Source organism: Arvicola amphibius, chromosome 17 (assembly GCF_903992535.2).
Source record: "Arvicola amphibius chromosome 17, mArvAmp1.2, whole genome shotgun sequence".
Lineage (NCBI taxonomy): Eukaryota > Metazoa > Chordata > Mammalia > Rodentia > Cricetidae > Arvicola > Arvicola amphibius.
Genome location: NC_052063.2, coordinates 3,914,437 through 3,932,689, shown reverse-complemented (window position 1 = coordinate 3,932,689; position 18,253 = coordinate 3,914,437). Strand labels below are relative to the sequence as shown.

General features: G+C 43.5%; 1 protein-coding gene across 1 annotated transcript in view; it reads right to left on the bottom strand.

The window, feature by feature from the left end:
- C17H12orf42 (chromosome 17 C12orf42 homolog) overlaps positions 1–18,253 on the bottom strand; it is an 88,381-nt gene that overhangs the window by 57,447 nt on the left and 12,681 nt on the right. Inside the window, exon 2 of the mRNA XM_042054260.1 lies at positions 12,322–12,390. Within this exon, the coding sequence (XP_041910194.1) occupies positions 12,322–12,390 (69 nt within the window). The remainder of the gene's footprint in view (positions 1–12,321; positions 12,391–18,253) is intronic.

Sequence of the window (18,253 nt, the reverse complement as noted above, 5' to 3'; positions counted from 1 at the left end):
TAGTCTGCAAGCTGAAAATGAGAAGGTCCTCTCTGGTGCTCTCCCAAGAGCTTGGAAAAATGAAATTAGTTGCTCCAGCACATAGCCAGAGCCCCCTTTAGGCAGGGTACTAGTTCCCTGCCAAGACTTTTCAGTGCTGCTATGGTGACTTGAATTAGGCATCAGGTGTCTCCCAAGCCTTTCCCAGCAAGACCGGGTGACTGCTATTTCAACACAGCTATTCCATCTTAGGAAGAATGTTAATAAGTCCATTTCTTAATTATAAAAGTGGTAACTGTCCACTCTAAAATCCTTAACCATTCTAAAGAGGGTGTAGATTTTTTACCAACCTCGGAAAATTAAAAGTAAAACGTTCTCGGATGTTTCCAAGGGTTTGGATGTGTATGTTTTAGAAGGGTACAGATGCACTCTTTTCTATACACATTGGGCTATCACAGAACCAGATGAAGACACTTCCACATGATCCCACATGATCCCAATGAGTACGGATGCCCCGCTCGAAACCCAGCTTACTCTCAGAGGCAAATTAGGATGCATTTCCAAGTTTTACTGAAGTCCCGTAAGTGAAGCATCACCTCACACAACGCACACAACGCAGACAACGCACACAGGGTGGGGTTCCTGCTACTGTTCATTTTCACCCCCCTTCCTAGTCTGTCCTTGCGGGCCCCTCTCCCTATCCACCCCTTCTGCCTCCAAAAGACCTAGATCCTCAAAACAGTCTGATCTAGCTCTAGTGTGCACACACACACACACACACACACTTCTCCCACCTTGCCTGCACATTCGTACACCCAGTCCATTCCAAAATCACTCAGCTTTCTAGAGTTCTTTCAGTTGGTCTCCTCTGTATCCGTCACCGGATTAACAAGGCAAGAGGGTTAAGTACATCAAAGCAACAAAGGTATCTCGTTCTTCAGATACCTTTCAGTAGAAAGTCCAACACTGCGAATGCACGCCCGCACGTCACCGTGGTCACACTGTGACACGCTAACCCTACGACTTGCTTCTACCTACAGATGTGCTTCTGTGGCTACAGCCCTCCGACGCGCTGAAAGCACACAGGATTGTACAACGGGAAGCATGCCTTGAGCCACATCCTTGCTGTTACATTTTTAAATTTTATTTGTTTTGATTTTATGTGCTCTTGTGTTTTGCCTGTGTGAAAGTGGGACTAGTACTAGAGTCACAGACAGTTGTGAGTTAATATAATATATAAAAAGTTACATATATACATATTTTATATACACACGCATATTTTAACTGGGTAGATCAGTGAATAACAGAGCACATAACTGGGTGTGTATAGCTGTAACTATGATCAGGGTAAGTGACGTATCAGTCCAGTCTGTGACCAGGATCTCTGACTAACTGCTCCAGGATTCCGCTTTCCCTGGTGTAACATGGGGAAAGTAGCTTTGAGAAACTGTGTGGAATAAAGTGGATCAATAATGAGGCTTAGCCGGGAGGTGGTGGCGCACATGCCTTTAATCCCAGCACTCGGGAGGCAGAGGCAGGTGGATCTCTGAGTTTGAGGCCAGCCTGGTCTACAAGAGCTAGTTCCAGGACAGGCTCTAGAAACTACAGGGAAGCCCTGTCTCGAAAAAAACCAAAAAAAAAATAATAATAATAATGAGGCTTAGCCCTTGAGTAATGTGAGATTCCGTCACTGAGCTAAAAGAAAGCATCTGTAAAATTCATTTAAATAACTATCTGCATGCATAAAAATTTCACAGACAGGGACAATCACAAGAAGTGTTTGAAAGCCACAGTGTGGGAGGAGCTGGACCTGGGCAGTGGGGATTTGGGCGATATTCATAACTCTGTATTAAGGCATTCTGGCTACTTGAAATTTCCAATGACAACTTCAACAATGCATTTTGCAAGTACATCATTTCTATTCATAAAAATAAATAAATAAATAACCCAAGAGAAGTGAGAGAAATGTCTCAACAGTTCAGAACCCTTGCTCTCCCAGAGGACCCAAATTTGGTTCCTAGCATCCACATTGGGCAGTTCATAATGTCCTTAAGTCCCGCTTCGAGGGATCCACTGCCCACTTCTGGCCTGCACAGTCACCTACATCCATGACTGACAGGCAGACAGACAGACAGACAGACACACACACATAACATAAGTAAATAAATCTTAAAAACCAAGGTAACTACTATATAGACATGCTAAACATAGGGTAATTTTATTGCCGTCATAAACAAATGTATTTGTTAAAGCAGTTGGTTACATTGCAAAGTGATGGCCTAAGAAAGTGACTCCTGATCCTACAGAAGACAAAAGAGCAACTAATAGAACTTTGGGGACCCTGAGCTCAAGGTTTAAATCCTAGCGTTCATTCATTCCTCACTTGATGCGTTTAAGCGGTTCATATTCCAGGCACTATATTAAGCCGTGGTAAGCAAATCTTCCACAGTTTTCCCTTTAAAGATAGTGAATCTTTCATGGCATTTCCTGTCATTGTCTATAGAGAGAGAGGCTTGCTGATTTAAATAAAGTAGCACATGTAAAACACGCAGCATGACTAGCAGCCATGGGCTGCTTCCTCCCCTTCTCTACTGCTACTCAAGTATCCGAGGCAAACCGAAGGCTTATCAACTAACATACAGACATATGGTAAAGAAAGGGTTAACCAATCAAAGATGGAAGACCCACAGTTAGAGCCAACTAAGTCGACCAACACAGAACCTACTGGATGACGCCCTGTCACTAGAGCTGGGTACTCATTTGACAGGAGACAGCATGGCATGGCGGGAAGATCCTAGTCACAGACATGGGGTACACCACCCGCTCAATTGCAGAGTCTGCTCCACAGAGTAAACGGGGAAGCTACAGCCTCAGTATCCTCTTTAGGAAAGCAGGGGTCAGACTCCACCTTCTCAAAATATCCGTCAACGTGTCAGGCCACCACTTAGCAGGCAACCTGCTCGGAACAAAACTTAACATGTAGCATGTTCCAAACACCAGAGGTAGTCCGAAAGCTGCGTGGAGGTAGGCTTTATCCACGTAGCTGGTTGATGGTTTCCCCCATTCTAAAATATGCAATGTATAGAGGCTAGTAACTAAGGAACACTTAGGGCTGAATATAATCGCCCATGTGAAAAAAAAAGTTAACCAGTCACTTCATGTTTTTAGCAAACACTCCTACCATTGTGCGGCGTCATATTGTCCCCCTGGTGAATAGAGCCTTTAAAAGTGTACTTTAAAAAATGTCTACGCCTGGAACCGAATGCCGTGTCAAATCTATTGGTTCTGTGTGTTTAAACACCTGTATCTCATCACCAGCCCTTCATAATATTGTTAACCAATAATTATACTTATGATGAGTAGTCGATCCAAGGATAGCCTTCCTTGGGACGCACGCACCCATTCTTGTGTTGTCAGTAACCCATTCGTAGCATATAAAAGCTACTCGGGTAGAACAGCACCCACCCACCCATCCGTCTAATGAGCAATAAAGCTCTGAAATTGTTATAATAAATTGTCCCGTGTCATCTCCTCTATTAGAGAATTCTTGCCTGGGTTTACAAGAATGATCAATGTTTGTTTACTAAAGTTCTAAATTTCAACTGCCTGATAAGATTAAAATGTTGCTTTGACTGAGTGTAATTTACCTCTGTTTTTTTATTTCAAAGAAAACATGGAAACTTTGAGGCAGGCGTGGTGGCACACACGTTTACTCCTAGCACTCGGAAGGCAGAAGCAAGAGAACAGCCACAAGTTCTAGGCTCACCTGGGCTTCATAGAAAGACCCTGCCCCAATCGATATATAGTCAATTTGAGAGAAAAACTAAGCTTGCCTTGGAGGCCATCTGCACACTACTAAGAACCAGCATTTGGTGATTAACTTAGAATTTCAGAAGAACTCACTCATCTACTTCCCAAACAACAACAAAAGACAGCAATCTGCCAGTCACTGGGGTCAAATGGAATGAACTCCACAAAACAGAATCCACATAAAGGGGGTATTAATGAAATAAGATTTGAATGACTGCTTCTCACACATGGCCGGAGTCATATCTAAGTCACTGGGCCCCCCACTGCACTGTATGAGACTGATGTTTTCATTAATGCTTTTGCACACAACTCCTCCCAAAGTCACCAGGAAGAAACTGGATGAGATTTGAACTCCAGCAGTCTAGTCTCTGAGTCTGTCTACACAATTAATATCGTCAACTAGCTATTCGGTTTCCATCCGTGAGAGCCAAGGCCACCCGAAAACAGGTCCCAGTGACCTCAGTGGTGTTGGGGAATATTATTTTCAGGTGTGTGACTTTTGTTTATGCTGCCTTTGTTCAATCTGATGTGCCTGTCTAAAGCACCCGATGGTCCTAATAAAGAGATGAACGGCCAACAGCAAGGCAGGAGCAAGGACGGGTGGGCTGGCAGACAGAGAGCATAAATAGAAGGAGAAACGAGGAAGAAGAGGAGCAAGAGAAGAATGATAGGAAGCTATCGGGGGGCCAGTCACCCGGCCAGCCACAGCCACAGCCACAGCCACAGCCACAGCCACAGCCACAGCCACAGCCACAGCCACAGCCACAGCCACAGTAAGAAGGAAAGAAGACAAAAGGAGGTTGGGTTGGTTTAAGAAAAGCTGGCAAGAAACAAGCCAAGCTAAGGCCGGACATTCATAACTAAGAATAAGCCTCCACGTGTGACTTATTTAGGAGCTGTGTGGTGGGCCCCTCAAAAAGTCAAAAGAGTAAAACAACACACAACATTATTGCATACCAAGTCGGGGCTTGAATACCCTGAGAAAACTGGGGGGGAAAAAAGCTGCTCCTTTAGGAGTTTGTGCTTTTCTGGCGAACCCTTGAGCAGCCCGTATGCAAAGTAGTAACAAAAAGCAAAGTAAAAATGTCTCCCACAGCACAAGTGTTGGCATTCTAAATCCCAAGGTAGGCTGAATGCATTCCTGGTCATGTACCTCCAACCCGGCTGCAAGCTTTGGACTTGGCTTTCACAACCCCCTCCCCACCCGGAAGTGGGTGGAGCCAGCTACTAAAGCGCAGAGAAGATCCAGGTGTAGCGTAACAGTTTAAAGTTTGCCTGTGCAGTCAAAAGAGGCTAAAAGATATACACTAAAAGAGGTCCAGACCAGAACAAAACCCCAAAAACAAAAAAAGAAGAAAAAACAACAACAAAAAACCTTCAAAATAGGTTCCAGTGTGTTTTACAATGTGCATAGGCTTAAGAAAGAAAGAAAATGAGTATAGGACGTAATAGAAATAAAGAGTTTTTAAAAATATAATAAAGTCTTTAAAGAGACAGTAAAAGCTACGTAGAAGAAAAAGCCAGTAAGATGGAAAACTCACAGGGAGTCGTCTGGATCCTGTATGTTATTGTGTTGATTTTGAATTTTTTTTAATTGCTGAAAAGCAAAGGACAGCGGCTAAGAGACCCAGAATTGAAAGAGGGACTGTTGAAATAAACCAGCCTGGATATTACTTTTAAAAAGTAAAAAAAAAATGTATTTGTCAAATGGAAATCAAAAATGCTTTGGAGAAACAGTTTTGCTTTTGTTTCCATAGGAAACAGGGGGTTGTGGATTCCTTCCAGGTAGATTTGGATCTGGTTTGATCAGGGAAGACCTTCTAAAACTTGGCAGGTGATATCTATCAACAAAGGTTTTAACTGGTCTTTCCGGGACTTGGCCATTATCTCAAATTTTCTCTCTAGGACCTTAAAAATACTTCACCCACATTCAGCAGGAAGCAGTCTAGAGAACACAACATCCACATTCCCAAGGAAAAGGGGGTGTGGTGGTCTTTGGTTATGTTGTGGGTCATGGATGTTTGTTATATTTAGGGGAATATAGGATAAAAAGACAACTATTAATCTCAGATATTTTGCGCTGGCATGGATTTTGGTATATGGGTACAAATTCAAAGCCAATTTTTTTTACACTGTATATATGTTTTTACTCTTGTCTAGAGGACTTTTGCATATTGATACAAATTTAATGTAATTTTTGGGCAACTTTTGTTTCTACTCTTGTTTAAAGGACTTTTTAATATTTATACAAATTTAAGGTAACTTTTGTTACAACACACTGCACATATGTTTCTACTCTTGTTTAAAGGATTTTATATATTGATATCAATTTAAGGTTATTTTGTTACAAGATATTTTATATATGTTTTTGCTCTCGTTTAAGGTATAGTACCTATGCATTTCATTTTTAAAATGTAAGGTAAAATTCTAGTTTTTGAAAGCTGTTATTATGAACCATACAGGACAATCAAGAAACACAGGTCAGTTGGGAGCTGGGTGGTGGGCCTCTTAAAAAGCCAAAAGAGTAAAAACAACACACAACATAGTGTACCACTTCTCGGTAACCTGGAATGCAAGAACAAACTCAGTGGAAAACTCTATTATGAGACAGAACTGTCCTTTGGCTACCTGTCTGACCTGGACCCCAAACTGTCTCTGGCAACTAATACGAACTTATCCCTCCTCTCCCAACTCCATAAGCCCTAAAATTGTCTGAGGTGCATCATGTCCGTGTGGGTAAAGGAAGCTGCTAGATTTGGGCAAGAGTTCCAAATCATCTGCCAACAGTAGTCTGCCTGAAGCCATCTGTAATGTGAGCCTTTGATCTCTAGACAGGATGTCATCGTAGAAAGGCCGGTGATGGTGAGGGCTAAGCACGACCCACGCTCCTGCGGCGCAGGCAGGGTAGCTCAAAAGACTCCCATCCGACTGAATCCGTATTCTGTTGTTTGCTGTGACCTTTTCGAGGTGAGCAATCTCTGAAAGAGGATTTGATGCTCACTTGGACCATCAAGGGCTAACTCCAGTGGCTAGGCGTGGAAAGAGGACCAGGCTAGCGGCCCAAGCGTCACAACCTCAATTATCAGAGCCTCAATCCGCATGCGCTACTGCCATTTGCTCCAAGGAGTCGTGCCAAATGGGCCTGTTAGGCCATAGCCCCGCCCTGCAGTCACAGCCCAGATTTATCCCGAACCCCATGTCTGTGATTCCTCTTCAGACCAGCAACAGACTCAGCCCTCTACCACTCTAGCCGGAGATCAGGGGTCACCTGCAGGACCACCCTCGGGCCCCCTGCACGGTTTCTGCGTGACACTGACCTGCCAGCTTCCTCCTGGGCTCATTATCAACAGCTTTACCAAAGTGAATGTCTTTGTCTCCCCTTTTCTCTAAGATGTTTGTATAGGATATTGGAAAAGTCCGACATTTTTAAACCTCTTCAGGGGCCACTCCTTAGCATCCTTCGGCCACCTCAGCCACAGGAGGAATTAACCCAGTCAGAGGGGACATAGAAGGAGCTGGTGAAACCTCCCCACTTCTCAAAATCACTTTCTTACCAAAGATGCTCAAATGCCTTGCTGTCCACATCTGAATCGCTTCCACCTATTGGGACAATGGCTCTCCTCTCGAGACCATGGTCTGCCCTACATTTACCAGACTCTTTACCATCCTCAGAATGCCCACAGCATGGCTCATTTTCAAGTCCATTTAAACACCAGTTGGGGACAAGCACGTGCCCCAACAGCACTGACCTGCTGAGAGCCACCTCTCCTGAACCTACCCTGTGCTAACACATGGCTTGTCTACCAGTCTTGAATGTCACACAATTGTAAATAGGCATTTCATGTTGGTTGTAGACTGGGCTATCATTTGATATGCGGAATCATTTGTAAACACACTTTGCAAAAAAAGCAACATGCTTTTCCATAAATACTAATGTTTCCCCAACTATGCACTGGAGAGAATGGTGAAGCTTCCTAGGAGGTACAGGTAGATCCCCTTCCACCTCTTCCTGGAGCCAGGCCCCCAAGAGGAACCAACAACTGAGACCAATTCCAAATTGTGACAGAGCAAGTCCCAACCAGTGTGGGAGCCAAGGCTAGGGAGCAAGCGAAAGTGCCCAGCTCACCCACGCACTTTCTAAGTAAATGCCAAGCGAGCCAGGCTTCCTGGTGGAGCCTGGGATACATCAGTAAATGAGGTGTGCTTGGCCAAGCTGAATAAATACTTGAACTGATTGATTGAGGAAAACCACTAAGTCAACCCTTTTTTTCTTCTGTGTTTTTGTACAGCATGCTTCTCTTGGTCACGTCGTGTATATGCAATGCCCGTGGGAGCCAGAAGAGGGCACTAAGTCCTGTGAAACCCCAGTTAGAGACACTGTGAGCTAAAATGTGGGTGCTGGGAACTAGACACCTTTTCGGCTTTCATTCACTTATTTATATATTTTAAATTCAGTGAGATATGTAGACTATGATATATTTATAATTTATAAACACATTAATGTAACTTGTGATGTCATACTAAGTGTCATGATACAGACATAAACATAAGCAGATTGAATGTGGACACTCAATATTTTTATCACTGCAAGGTATTTGCAATTAAGATTTCAATAGCATTGTTCTAATCCTTTGACGCCTACTGACTGATGAGCCATTCTCAGTGGATTTTGGACTGAGGAACATTTCACCCCTGGATGACCCAAGGACCTCTCCTGGCCCTCAACAAGTGGAACTGACCCCCGAGAAGAACATCGACCAAACATTCCAGGTACGCTCGTTTCAGGTAGACAGGACAAGCAGGGTCCAAGAGGGAAGTGTGCTTGGAAGGCTGAATAGAACCATGGGGGCCAAGGGAAGAGTGACGACGAGCCTGTATAGGACTCTGGAGCCATGGTGGAAAATATTAAGTGAAACTGAACCCTGTTGGAGGCTGTAAGCAGAATACAATGCTTTTATGTTTTTGGAAACATCACTAAAGTCCTTCAATCCAGCTTTGACCCAGAATGTATTTTTACCACCATCTGTTTGCTTTGCCTACATCTCAGATAGCTTTCAACCAGAAAGAAAATACCAGAGTGTATAAACGGATCCCCTCCACGGACACAGCTATCGTATTGAACAACACACACCTGGTTCTCTGACCCTGATTCATCCTGCATTAAGTCATCCAGGTCATCCTTGATGTTGTGTGTAGTGCCCGCTATAAACCAGCTGCAACATTGTTTAAATATGTCACAATGAACTCGGCCATTCTCCTGCTGATGGACCTGTCTTTTCAGCATCCCATTCGTTGCAAAACTCACTCCTCAAAGTCAGCCCTTGTGTCTTCATCAACTATTAATTCCATGCTGGTGAGGATGGCTGAGTTACAGCTCTTTGAGTCTGTAACTGTGTTAAACTGTTAAATGTTCTCCCATGCAATTCTGCAGCATGTGAAGTTTCTGTTTCTCTACATCTCTGTAAGAGTCAGAGGTGCAGGGGGTAGGGGGACTCCAAGGAAACAGCATCTTTCCAGATACCACAGGGCTGATACACATATAACTCAAAGAGACTGGGACCGCCTTGCACAGGTTCAGCCAAACTAAACCCCAGCACTCAGAAGAGGGAGTGGACACAAAGTCCTACCCATAACCAAGAAGTTATGTACCACAGACACCTGCTGGGGAAGGGACATTTTCTCCATTGGATGTCACTGGGTTATGTCAACCACAATCCAGATCAGGCTTGATGCTCAGGAGTAATTGGCCAACACAAAACAGACTCCATGACTTTTTTGGATTATAATTGTAAGAGTAGCTGTTGGTAGTGGCAGTGGCGCCAGTGGTGTGTGTGGTCTTTCTTCTTCATCTGAGAGGGGTTGTATTGGGTTTTTTTTGTCTTATTAGCTTTTGCTTTTTCAGTTTGATTTGGTTGAGAGAGAGAGAGGGAGAGAGAGAAAAAAAAGAGAGAGAGAGAGAAAACATGAAGTTAGGTAGGTAAGGAAGTAGGGAGGAGTTGGGAGAGGAGGAAGTTATGTTCAAGATATATTATACAAAATAATTTAAATAAAAAGTTCTCATTTAACCATAGTTTTCTAAACAGTTTTAGTTTTCCTCCAATGAATTAGTGTAAATATTAGTGTAAATATTAGTGTAAATGTTCATGGGAATGGGGATGTTTTTGTTCATTTGGTTTATTAGTATGTATTTTACACATTTCTTTTTATATTAAACTATTCTGTATCATCAGAATTAATCCTAACTAGTTAATATGTGGTTTCATTTTATAGACTAAATTTTATCTTTTATTAATTATTATGATCTACAATCTGTTTCCTTTTTAAAGTATTGCTAGCTCCAAAGGATGAGCTACATATTTTTCTCTTTCTCTCCATTCCTGGCATTTGACATTTTATTAAAACTCAGTCACAGTTACTGAGTGTGGCTGACTCTTTGGGAGCAACAGAAAATTTTGAACTTTAATTGAAAAGTGTAATTTTTAATTTTTTGCTTACCATGTTATAATATCTGTACTGAATTCAGGCACAGATTTCCTAAGAGGCAAAATTTTCTTTTTCTTTACTGTTGCTCTTATAATTTGATCATCTTTTGGTGCTCAGTGAACACAATATAAAAAGCACGATAACACTGAAACACCCACATTCTGATGCTGGTCAGACAGAGGGCATCTGATGTGTCACCCATGATAGTGTCCCATATATGACATACGTTATTGTGTAACCTATGATAGTGTCCCATATATGACATATGTTATTGTGTACTATGATAGTGTCCCACATATGACATATGTTATATTATAAGTGCTATAAATGCTATACAGTATTTGATATGCAATACAGAATACCACAGATGTGATATGCAGTAGGGAAGAAAGTATATGAGAGTTAGCGTAGAGTGTAGCTATAAAGTATGGCAACAAACATCTTAAATGTTTTTCCTACAATCTCTGGAATTCCTCCAATGCACAAAACCACACAAACACAGAGAGGGAAGAAGGAATGGGCCCATCCAACTGAGAACCCAGAGCACACAAGACCCAAGGCTCAGGCAGGACTTCACTACCCCACCACTCCTTGCTGAAATCCAGAGGAAAAAAGGGGTGCCCAGGAATCCACTGTCAATGGGCTTTGTGTCACTGAATCTGTACAGGCAATGCAGGACTCCCACATGGAACACACCTCTCCTAGCAGAGGGACTTGTGGCTCCCCTTTAAGAAAGTTCCGCCTTCTGAGGGGCTTAGCACACCAATAGAATGGCCTCCATAAGGGGACTGTCCTAATGTCCCTTCCCTTTCCTACAAACCCTCCTGTGAGTCATAGACTCCATTAGCTGGATGGATTCTTAGGAGGCCAATGACTTGAAACAGAAAACTGCTGGTGTTTGCTGTGGACTCGGCGCTCTGCCCCAGAGCAGAAAGAACTGGAATCAAATCAGGTCATGGTTTTGTTTGTGTGTTTTAAGTAGGCCATGTTTCCATCTTCTCGATGCTGGTCCCGTTCTTTATCATCTTCCAATGTGGGTTTACACCTCTGGTTACTCCTCGGATTCTATTTCTAGTCACGGCTCCCTACTTTGGAGGAAGCACCAACTCAGGGCAAACTGTGATGGAGGCTTTGTTGCTTGATTTTGTTCTTTCTTATTTCAAAATTTTTCTTTGTGGTGGTTGTTGCTGGGTGTGTTGCTTGTTTGTTTGTTCGTTTGTTTGAGAAAGGGTGTCACCATTTGGCCCTGACAAGCCTGAAACTACTAAATTTTGGAAAAAGGAGACTAGAAGGTAAAACAATCTTAGAATCACCCCCAAGCCTCATTCACCTGCCTGGAACCTAGTGGGTATATCAGTGTGTCTGGACTCTGGACCCCTTTTTCGAAGACGTTGCAATTCCCCTCATGGCAAACAGGAAGGGCGCGGAGACATGGAGAGATCTGACACTGTATATTTCAGTACAAAATCTCCTCCTTCTCAGTCCTGCTTTTGTAGACAAAGCTCAGCTATGGCAAACTCTGGGATGCCACCAGGGCTCATGGGACCAGCCTGCTAGCCATGGCGACCCTCTCTGTGTACACCCTTAGAGAGGCAGAGATTCACATCTGGGGGATGCAAATATCTCACATAGAGATAGACATTCACTTTGCCCTTCCATGAGTGGGCCATTCCAACCAAGGAGTAAAAGCAGCCTCCTGAGAAATATTTTCCACTATTGGTATATCCTCTAGACCCCTCCCCCAAACTGTGACACACGCAGGCACTAAAGAAAAGTACGTGCTTATAGTCTTGCTAACCAAACGAGTTTTTTCTTAGTGTACATATCTGTGTGCTCAAAGAGCAAAGAGCTCACACGATTCTCAGACGCACTCAAGGTTCTGTAGGAAATACCTTTCAACGTTCTTATTTAGGGATTTAAAACACAAATAGTTAACAGTTATAATTTTCAAAATAAGTACGAAGAAATAAATGCCATGTATTGAGCTATGGAACACAAAGACAGGACACTAGAGATGTGGTCCCCGGCAGCTGGATTCTGTTTACTCACACTTGTATGGGATGAGCCTCTCTTCCACAGGGTCACACTGCTCACGATGGGAATATAGCAAAAGGACTTCTGGAAGAGAGGGAAGAAGGCATTAAGCGTCACTTCAGACCCGTTTCATCACTGAGACATGAGTCTGGGGAGGCTCAGAAGCTAATTGATTCGAACGGCTGTTCACACCGTGAGTACCTGATAACCCACAGAACACTGGCCCGGTTTCCATGGGAACCATGGCAAACTCCAAATGCGGTTGCCACCCTTAAGGGTCCAGATGAAGTCACATACAGGAAGCTTAAAAGAACCTCACGAATGAATTTAAAATTTTGATGCTGGTGTGTTATAGAGGAGAAAATGACTCCTGAGATTTTAATCAGATGAAATAGAGTCCAACTGGTACACCCTGTGCCACACACTTGTGGCATTTGCCATATAATCCTGAGCCGTTCCCAACTGATGCACATATATATATATATATATATATATATATATATATATATATATATGCAAAGTCAACCACCCAAGAACATTAATCAGAAAGGAATACTTCGTAGTGGAAGTCATTAATTTAGAGCTGTATTTTATGCAGACTTGACATGGGAAACAAATGAGCAATGCATATAATCTGATTGCTCAGGGCAGTCAGAGAAGGTAACCTGAGGATCTCAGGGTGGGAGAGAACCTTGATATTTTCCAGAAAATGTCAAACCTTCCTAGGATTACTCTCAGGGTTGGTTTCCTAACTTCTTGTTTTCAATTTGATGTTTTTCATTGAATCACACTGTTCAGAGGCCTGGACACAGCATTTGCTAAACTCAGTCTGGGTACCATGAAGAGTACACCCCCACAGGCCCAAATTAAGCATACAGGGATGAAACTTAAAAATCGTGGCCCTTCTGCTTTCCACCAAGGTAACAAAGATTTAAAGATCTTATTTGTTGATTTAGTTTTGTGTGGAGGTGTATATGCCTGAGTGTGTGTACATGTACTGTGTGTATAAAAGTGCCCAGCATGGCTGGAAGAGGGTTCTGATTTCCCTCAACTGGAGACATCGGTGGTTGCAAGCTGCCTGACGTGGGTATTGGGAACTAAACCTGGGTCTTCAGCAAGATTGGCAAGTTCTCCTAGCCAGGGAGCATCTCTCCAGCCCTGGTGAGCAGGATTTAAAACAGGGATAGTTACAGAGACTCGTGGAGGGAAATGCAATAAAGCTGAGTGTTGTGGAGGAGAAAGACAAGCGGTGTATGCAGACTTCTTCCTGCTCAACAAAAATCAAGAAGAAATGATGGTCTTCCTGAAATCCAAAACCAAGACTGAAGGGCATGAGAAGTCAAACGTTTGAGGCAACCAAAACATAATAAAACTCCTGAATCTAGAGGGAGTATATGGATGAGGAAGAAGATTTCCAAGAGCCTTAAAAGAGGGAATTAAAAATACAGCGTTAAGTACAGGCACTGGTGCGAGCCGGTGAAGTCGAGCAAACACGTCTTTTACATGGTAAACAACAAGCAGGACTAAAGGAAACAGCTGAGAACCAGGAGGGAATCCCAAGCTAGCAACACTTGCCCACTAGGTGAAGAAGTTACTTCAGATCGCCCAACATAGTGAAGGGCCAATGCAGTGTCACCAAGCCCTGACTATGAACTCTCTGATGAGTTACAGGGAACTCACGTACCCTTCAGATCCCAGAAGTTTGCCCTGGAGAACCTGGAAACCATCTCATCTGTGCAGGAAGGATGGACTGCTGTTTAACGAGTGGACCCAGGAGAAGTCAGGCCCATGCCCAACATGGATCTCCGTCTGGAGTCTCTGCACTCACTCAACCCATGCACCTGGGGTTTTCCAACTAGGTAGAGCCTTTGCCTGAGGCAGACAGGGCCCTTAGTACATGGCTCTGACATTGACTTCAGTGGCGCTCTCTTGGTACCAATGGAGATTGCTTGTTCAAGCTGCGCTCATGTCAGGGCACAATGGAGTAGCATTGCTCAGACTGACTGTGATAGGAAAACAGTATCTCCATGTGCACACAGCATCCCTGTAATCTGTGCTTCCCAAACAGTGAGGCTCCCTGGCAGCCAACAGGACGCGCTCTCCCTTTAAAAACAAGATAAAGTAGAACGTTTTGTTGCCGTCTAACTGATACACAAATGACTGCCTGTGTCTGCTATCTCCAGAGCGGTGTCTTGGGAGGTATCTACCAGAGAAAAGAAGCCACGGAGATTAGGACTATCTATCAACTCTCTAGGACAGCCTCTCCTTGAACCTTCAAAACGCAGGTAGAATTTCTTTTCAAATAAAAGGCTGGTGTCATCAACAAGACAGTGGGGGAGGGGCTGGAAAAGAAAATAAAGGAGCTGGGCTAGTCATTGCCAGTCGTTAACCTGATTTTCTAATGAATATGGCATTAGGCATTCATTAACGATCGTTTGTGTTTACGTTGAGCCGTTGATGTGGGATGAAGGTTGGTAAATGAAAGCAAATTTAGCCAGACAGTTCTGGACACTTAGAAAGCAATTAACTTGTTTGGTAGTAATTACACGCTGAAAGCTAAATCAAGTGCATTTAGGAAGGCACAAGAGTCTCTGCAGAAAGCCAGGGTGCTCTGCTCCAAAATACTATAATAATAATAATAACAACAAAATAATAATAATAATAATAATAATAATGAGGAGGAGGAGGAGGACAGCAACAACAGCTACCCATGTTTCTCTGAAGATGAAAGAGAAAAAGCAGAAACATACCATAAGCGACAAGCAGAAGACTCGGGTTTGATGAGCAGAAGTGAGATCATAGCCCATGTTAGAGGAGAAGCAGGTTTCCAGAAATAAGGAGAGATCAGCCCATATAATTTTAATTTTTAAAAACTATGCTTTGACACAGTATTGTGAAACCAGGTGTCATACATGGCAGGATACAGGTTTTTCCCCATTCACATCATACGTGAGACATTCCCTGCATGAACGGTGAAAACCAAACCTGCTGGCAGGAGCCCGGATGGCCACTCCATTGAAGTGACAGGTTTTTACCACTGACTGATTTTTATCTCCAGACGACACCCGAGTGTGACCTTTATTCAATGTAGTGTGTGGCTAAACGTTCCAGACATTAAACACAGCCAACAACTCGCAAGAAGATAATTGAGACTGTGGTGGCCTTAAGAAAAGCATTCAGGGAAAGATGGCCGAACCGGCTTAAAGCAAAGGAAGAAGCACAAAATTCCGAGCAAAATTTCTCATCAAAGTGTCCCTGCAGGGCAGCATACACGGCTTCCGTGATGCTTTCAGACAGGAAGTCACTGTTCCCGGAACTTCCAGTCCTCTAAAATTTAGTGGAGAAATAGGAAGAGACGAGATGTGTATGTGTGAGACTGTGTGTGAGTGTGTTACTGTGCGTGAGAGACTGTGTGAGTGTGTGTGAGAGTGTATGAGTGTGTACATGTATGTGAAAAAATGTGTGTGAATGTGTGTGAGTATGTGTGTGGTGTGTGTGTGTGTATGTGGTGTGTATATGGTGTGTATGTTTACGTGATGTGTATGTGTGGGGTGTGTGAGTGTATGTGAGACTGTGCATGTTAGTGTGTTAATGTGTGTGAGACACTGTGTGTGTGAGAATCTATGAGTGTGTACATGTATGCGAAAGAGTGTGTGTGAATGTGTGTGTGTGGATATATGTGTGGTGTGTGAGTGTGTGTGTATGTTGGTGTGTGTGTATGGTGTGGGGGGTAAGCATGATGTGTATGTGTGTGTGCACACGGCATGTGGTGTGTGTTTGTTGTAGTGTGTGGTGTATGTGTGGTGTGTGTATGTGGTGTGTGTGTGGTATATGTAGTGTGTGTATATATGTAAATGTGAATGTGTTTGTGGTATGTGTGTATGTGAAGTGCATGTGTGGTATGTGTATGTGGTATATGTGTGTCTATGTGGCGTGTATGGTATGTGTTTATGTTTTGGGGGGGTGGTGTGTGTGTGTGTGATGTATGTGGTGTGTGTGTGTGTGTGTGTGTGTAAGTATGTGTGAGTATATGTATGTTCCCTCCTAGGGCATCAATAAGTCGATTAGGCCGCAAGAGCAGATCTTGAGAAGAGCCTGAGAGCTGGCGATGGGTTTTCAAGCTCGAGCCATGGTCTGGGTTGCCCTCCTTTAAGGATGGGAGGTGACAAATACCTCCACAGACTCCACAGATAAAAGTTTGCATGCACTTGAGGGTCAGTAACCAAAAGAAAGTTCCCAGGAGGCTCCACAAAGGGCAGCTGCCCTTGTGGAAACATTTGCGAAGTGCTTGGGTGTCAACGGGGCTAAGAGCAAATACTTGCTTTGTCCCTGGGATGGGAACAGAAAGCAGAAACCAGGAGAAAGCTTTTTGAAATTCCTGCTTGGGCCATCGAACTGCGCCAAGTAAAAAGATGCATTTGTCACAGCGAGTGCCGTTTCTTTTAAGAGGAGTCATTTGGTTATCAGAGAAAATCCATCTGTTTCTAGGCATAGAATCAAGATATTAAGTCCAAAACTCATTAATTAACTCACTTAACTGAACCCACTCCTATAGATCTAGATTATCTACTTAGTTAACCTAATAGGGTTGCTTCCTGACTTAACAGTCCAGCAGTGCACCTATGCATCACCCCCATTCCCTTTGCAGTCGTCCCAGGAGCCTCTCCTGGATCATCATAGACAAAGGCATTCACGTCGGGAGATTCGGGGACCCTGCTATTGAAGCAGCTGTTACTGATGGATTCCTGACATTGTAATGTACGGTCAGGTCACCTGGGGCTCACTGGCTAAAATGTGCAGGTGAGATCAGGGGTTCTAGTGAGACGCCAAGATCCTGCTTTTGTATCAATCTTCCTAATGATATGGCTCTCATAGAACATACTGCTGAGACTCTGATCCTTACAGTATTTATTGCCTTAAAGAGATGATAAGAGGCCAGGATTGGTGGAACATGTTTTATAATCCCAACCCTTTGGAGGCCGAGGCAGGAGGCTTACCAAGAATAATCTGTTCTGGATAGGTAGCCTCTAAGAGGTCAGCTGGGTTAGAAAAACCCGCTTCAAAAATAATAAATAAAATAAAGAGATTAAGATTGAAGATAACTGAAGCCTTAGAAATAGATTCTTCTCCAATGAGAGTCCTAGAAAGTATAATGGACCAGCAATGTCCATTAACAATGAAATACAAACACATGGTCTACCACCGTGTGTGCTTTTCAGCTGTCATAGCTATGCCCAGTGTGTTTCTGTCCACCTGTCTGGTTATTGCAATCAGGATAAAATTATTGATTCACACTGCAGTGTGTTCAGCACCAAAGGAGTAAAAACAAAATGGGGTGCGACCTCTATGGTACTCCCCAAGACGCTCCAAGCCCAGCAGAACAAATGCCCCGACAGGATCGATGAAGTAACCGAGGTACTCCTCCGCCAGACAAAGTAGAAACATGAAGAAGTATCAGGGGCCACTTCTTGAAGGCTATGTCCCTTGAAAGCAAAATGTCCTTGAGCCAAATTTGGAAGCAGAAGCAAATAAAGTTAGTGGCAGAAAAGGAAGTAAAATGGTGATGTCCAAAAACAGGGACAGAGCCGGGCGGTGGTGGCGCACGCCTTTAATCCCAGCACTCGGGAGGCAGAGGCAGGCAGATCTCTGTGAGTTCGAGACCAGCCTGGTCTACAAGAGCTAGCTCCAGGTCAGGCTCTAAAGCCGCAGAAAAACCCTGTCTCGAAAAACCAAAAAAAAAAACAGGGACAGAGACAGAGAAGTCTTGACGGGAGAACATCCTGACCATGTGCTAGTCGCTGAGAGTGTCAAGGACAGCCCTGTCCCCTCAGCAGCTGCCCTAGCCAAGGTACTAATGGGTGTCTGCTATTTTTTTTTTTTAACCAAGATTTGTTTTGGAAATGGGAAATCCAAAGCCTAAAGAATTCCACTACATCCTAAGGCAATC